Raw genomic sequence first — 6,000 nt, 5'->3', positions numbered from 1 at the left:
AAAAAAAAAGGGAAATACACAGCTTATAAAGGTTACTATACAAATCAACCAGTTTTTCTTAAAAAGAATTCTGATTATAAATTATGTAATTTGTACACAATTCTAAGAAATGCAATTTAAGAGATTTTGGTTCTGAATTTTAACTTTAACTTAAATATCATTTCAAAACTTGTGGTATATATTTCTTTTTTTTTCCCCTATGTTACTATAAAGATTTAACTTAGGCCTAAAAAGCCAGGTTTTGATGGTAAATGGCATAAATACATTAAAAATGGTAAAAATAGAAAAGAAAAATTATCTGAAGTAATTGTACATAAGTTTGGAAAGAAAGGGGAAAGTGATTTACAAGGACATGTCTGCAAATTAGTCAAACAATCCTTAAAAGGGTTCACATGTCTGGCCCTATCACCCATCCAAACCACCCACAACTGGAAATAAGGTTACTATCTACCACACTATGAGCTACGATTTTAAAAATCAAATCAAAATGAGTTAATTGGCTTTTTCAAGGAAGCTGATCCTTTAGTTCAAATGTAAGAAAGTCAGGGCTTAGAAATCTCATCAAACCTTGATATAGAAAAAGTTGTAGTTCATAAATGATGTTAGAAAAATAGTGGTCAGCATATGGGACAGAAAAGAAAGATATGTGCTCAGCTGACAACTAGATCCAAGATATTGAAGTTATCTCCCTAATGTATAGATGAATGGGGCAGTCCAGCACAGCTCAACGACACTAATCATCAGGGTCATCCATGTAATGTACTTGTTAATTCATGAACAACAAACAACCTCTTGATTATAATTTGACTCTCCACGTAAATAAGCCAGTGTATATGTGCACAGCATCTACGTTATAGTCTAACAATCAGAATACCAGGGCTCTCTGAAAAGACATTTTTGCCAGTTTCACAGGCTCTTTCCTTTACTTCTTCCTCATACACAGGTTCATGGATGTATCAAATATTTGAAGCTGAGCAAGCTAAAACAATTTTGAGAAAAATTCATGCTTTTAAAAAAGTATATCAAAGCTTTTATCGGTTACAGTTCCTTTAAATAACAAATCTGAATTATATTTCCATATAGTATTATTCAGAAGTTAAAATCCATATCCCATAGTCACTGTTAACTAAAACGAAGTCCCTGGACTCTGTCCATTAGAAACAAAAGGTTTAAGAACATAGGCAAGGTAAACTTTATATTAAACTTCATCATATATATTACCTTTTTTCCAGTTTCACTCAGCTATATGTAGCTCACCTATAAAAATGGGAACCTTCCTATTGCTATAACAAAATTTTATAAAATACTGAAAAAAAGATTAAAAAATATGAAAAATGCATCACAAGTATAATAAACTTCTTAAAATTAAATAATTTGTCAAATCACAATTCAGCAAATGAAAATGTTATAAATATAACTGATGAAGAAACAAAAGTATTTGCCTGAGGTTTACAAGTAGTACTACTCCCAGTATCTTCACACAATAAAACTTTCTTCCCTTTTAATTTTCTTGTATATGTAGCTTATACAAAATATCAGCAGATATTCTAAATAATAGAACAACCAGGTATTAATTACTAGGTAAATATATAATTCAAATTTAACATTAGATATCAAAAAGGTAGAGATTTTGTTTTCCCATTGTATTACTATTTTAAGATTAGACTATAAAGTGTATCTCAGATATATATACACACATACATGTGTGTATCTTTGTGTGTGGGGGGTGCGCATATTTTAAATTAAATTGAATATCATCTTACCAAAGACATTGATTCTGCAGAAAAATCTCTTACAGATTTAACATAAACCTGAAAACAAAAAAGAGGATTTACTTGTATACAAACAACTTCCAATGTGATTACACACCTTTAATTGCACCAAAGCTATACATTTAACTGTACAATATTCAAATTCACTAGAATGGCATAAAATTATGGCTTACAAATTAAGACTGACATGTGCAAAGTTGTATAAATTTCAGTCTAATCCACTAATTTCAGTATCACAGGACCACTCTTAGCCCATATGATGGCCTTTCAGATACCACAGAAAAACAGGCAGACGGTGGCCTGCAAGCACAAGGCTTGGCCCAACTCTACTTCTCTGACAGCCTTGACCAAACTGGTGGTCTCTGTGTGCGCACATGTACGCACACACATGCACACACAGGGCTGTGGGAGGAGGGGTGAAAAGGGAGGCAGAGAATGAACATCTCTGTAAAGACCAAAATAGAAGGAAATCAGTTTTACCTAAAGAAGGGCCCTTGATCAATTTAAAGTGAAATCAAGTAGACCATCAAAAGAGGCCAATGGCAGAAGTGCAAAGAATGAGATCAGGTCTAGAGTACCTACAAAGTTTTTAAAATTCCGTTAATAAATAATTATTTTTAAGGGATCTTTCTTTTCTACCTGCAGTTATTCTAAACATTAGGCCAAAAGAATTTTTGCTTTAAATGTAAAATATTTAATTAAAATAATTTAATCAGACTAGTTTATCTGCAGATTTACAGAAATACTGCTCCTATTCTACCCTGCAAGCTCATTAAAACCACATATGATTGGACTAAAAGTTACACGCTTACATAAACAGTTGATCTGAAGTCCTCAAATGCCTTCAAAAGTAAGCAATGTTTACCATCTCTGCTTGTAGATGAAGATGCTGACAAGACAGTAAATCCAGCTACTGCAATGGTGTCCTACGTAGGAAAAAACGGTTTTAAATCATCAAAGTATCTGTAACTCTAATGTCATATAAATTCTTATTTTTATTATTATTTAAAACAGGAGTAATTTTTATAAAATGGAAAACTGGTTAGCCAAATTTGTTTAATGCTTCCTGAATATAAGATCCAGACTACTATTTCCTCTAAAAGGGCATCAACAATGTAGCCCTAGACAAGTATAAGTCTCACTTCATGGACCAGGAAAACACTAACTAAACCACTCAAAAATTTTTATTTATTTAGTGGGAGTTCAAAAATCAATATTAATCTCAATTTATATGAGTAAGTTTGCAGAAATAAACAATGAAGAGATAACAGATGATCCAACCATATTAAGAATGAAATTTAAATGAAACTAAATGTCAGAGTTGAGAGACTACATCGAGAAAGACATCCCGTTAGTATAAAAACTCGATACTGTCACAAAGCTAATACATGTGCATATAAATCCAGGGTATGAGACATAAATAAGAAATTTCCATTTCCATAATAATAAGAAAAAATATTCTCTTTCTACTTAGGTTTATAATAGTAGTAAGAAGCCAGTCCCCCTTTATTCTTGTTTCTCTCATTCTTTGGTTAAATCTCCTTTTCTCATTTTCCAAATACTGGACCAGACACATTCAGCAAATATGCACTACACATATATAATATATAATATTTAATAATATATACTACATATATGAAATTATTATCCTAGTCTTCTAATTTTAACACCAAAATCTTAAGATACATAAAAATTCCTGGGCTATAGGCAGCTTCCTTCAATAACCTTAATTTTTACCAAATGGAAGTCTGCATTATTGACTTTTGCTTTGCTCATACAAGGAAGGGTCTGGGGTCAATCACCAGGATTCTCTATTCAGATCCATTAAACAAGGCTGTGAACATCTTGAAGGCACAGGTCATGTCTTATTCTGCTCTGTATTTACAAGGCTTGGCACAAAGTAGGCCCTCCATTAACATACTGTGAATCAAAACATGGATCTTATATTGCCTTTCTAAAATCTCTAGCCCTATTCAGAAATTTTAGCTCTCCAACTTTCTACATTTTTTTCTTTCTTTATGTGAGACTGTGAGCATAACTGTGTCTGTGCTGATATTGCTAAATAACCACAACTCTTCACAGATAAACAGGAGAAAATCTTCCTTTTCACTGAATATTCTCTATGTTTTTAGGCAGATAGATTGATTGATTGATTGACTTATAAAGATTTTATTTATTTGTCAGAGAGAGAGCACACAAGCAGGGGGAGCGGCAGGCAGGAGAAGCAGTCTCCCCGCTGAGCAAGGAGCCTAATGCGGGATTGGATCCCAGGACCTTGGGATCATGACCTGAGTTGAAAGCAGATGCTTAACCAACTGAGCAACCCGGGTGTCCCTAGGCAGTTTTAAAGGGTAATAAAATAAACAGTGAGAGTGCTTCTGGAATAAATTACTCTTAAAACAGAAAAATAAGCAGTGCTTTCAACTTACCTCAGACTAAAAATTCTGATTTAATGAAAACTTGAGATTTTAGCCAAAGATTTAAAGTTGTTTAATCAAACTAATAGGGGAAGATAAACAGAAGTAGGGAAGTTTATCAGTTCTAAATTCTCTTAAAAGCACAAAAACTAACCTATCTCATGTTATTTTCTATTTTATGTAAAAATGTTTAAATATTACATGGAAAGAAATACACAAAATGCCAGTGTTAGTTGTGCAGATGTACATTTTTCTATTTTTCTGTGTAATCTAAACTTAAGAATGATGGTGATGGGTATTAAGGAGGGCACATACTGCATGGAGCACTGCGTGTTACATGCAAACAATGAATCATGGAACACTACATCAAAAACTAATGATGTACTGTATGGTGACTAACATAACATAATAAAAAATTTTAAAAAAGCAAACTCCAAGCCAAAAATAAAAAAAAGAATAATGAATATTTATTTTATGATGGAGAAAACATTTTAAATAGAAAAAAATCACTAAAAGCAGGACATCAGCATTCATAACAAAAAATTTTTCAAGTCTAAGTCTATTTTAACATTAGCAATACAATTCAATAAAAGGCTATAGTAAAACTTTTCCTCTAGCACAAATTTGACAACATAGAAATAACCACCAAAAATATTTAAGAAAACTAATGTATTTATTATATTTCTAAACATGAACTTACATTTGAATATATCTATATAAATTGCATTAAAGGCCCTCAGTGTCCCCATCCCAAACAACCTGGCCTGTTTTACTTCCATATACGTCTATTCAATACCATAAAAATATGATTCTCTTATATGCCTAGTGCTTTTCCACATATATTCGTTGCTTATTCTAAGCCCCCACTAATAACAGCATTTTTCTCTTTTGCATATATCTAATCCTATCTTTTAAAACCTGGACTGTAAATGTTTTTATGAGGTCTTAGATTCTCCCTCTGAGAAAAATAATTCTTCCTCTGAACTCTCGTATGCAGTATTTTAATACTTCTCACTTGTGTGTTATTTACAAATGTTTCTTAATGTTTTTAATGCTCTTAAAAGTCTATAAGATCCCTGGGACTAAGAATGTCTTATCTACCTTTATATCCCCTAAAAGTGACTGGAAGGAAAACGTAAATGTTCATAGTACATCTGTATGTTGAATAAATTAAATAATACTGGTGAAATTAAAGTACAAACCTAAACAGAAGAGAGAAAAAAATGAATGGCTCTTAGACTCCAGTTCCCATGAATGTATAAATTGTAATAGCTTTTAAATTAATTCAAATGCACAAAGGATAAGAAAGATAAACATATAATAGGCAGTATTAGTTTGCATAAACACTCATTAGACTGAGTTGCAAATGAGATTTAATATGCATTGTTCTAAGTTCTAAGCTTCTGAAAAGAACATACTGAAGCCATTCAAACAAGAATAGGAATTACACAGTTCAATGCTAAGAATGCATTCTGATATACAGAGTAGGTATTTATCTCAATCTGCTGCAAAAAAGTATTAGGAAACCAGTCTGAAAAAAGCACATTACTAAAAGTGGTAAGGCTTTATCAATATCTGTGCATGAATGTTCTAAATATAAAAACACATTTGGTATACCTGAAATCTTTGAACTCAGGATACTCAGATATCAGTAAGTGGGTCATTTTCCTTTTGTGTCTAACCTAAGACACTGTCACAGTGTCTTCAAAGGAGTGAAACTTTGTCATTAAACAATTTCCTTTTTGATTTAGCCAACAGGAATATTTCTACTGCAAAACAGTTTCAGAGAAAAATCAATGAAAACAGCACAG

The 6,000-nt window shown here is 32.1% G+C and overlaps 1 protein-coding gene across 1 annotated transcript in view; it reads right to left on the bottom strand.

Moving 5' to 3' along the window:
* Window positions 1-922: 922 nt before the first annotated feature.
* Window positions 923-6,000, bottom strand: part of LOC103676690 (protection of telomeres protein 1-like) — a 28,681-nt gene continuing 23,603 nt past the window's right edge. Inside the window, exons 5-7 of the mRNA XM_040644546.1 lie at window positions 2,585-2,698; window positions 1,764-1,811; window positions 923-979 (exon numbers count right to left, since the gene is read on the bottom strand). Coding sequence (XP_040500480.1) covers window positions 923-979; window positions 1,764-1,811; window positions 2,585-2,698 — 219 coding nt within the window. The remainder of the gene's footprint in view (window positions 980-1,763; window positions 1,812-2,584; window positions 2,699-6,000) is intronic.

Source organism: Ursus maritimus, unplaced genomic scaffold (assembly GCF_017311325.1).
Source record: "Ursus maritimus isolate PB19 unplaced genomic scaffold, ASM1731132v1 scaffold_3, whole genome shotgun sequence".
Lineage (NCBI taxonomy): Eukaryota > Metazoa > Chordata > Mammalia > Carnivora > Ursidae > Ursus > Ursus maritimus.
The sequence above is the reverse complement of the archived record's forward strand: the minus strand, read 5'-3'. Positions and strand labels throughout refer to the sequence as shown.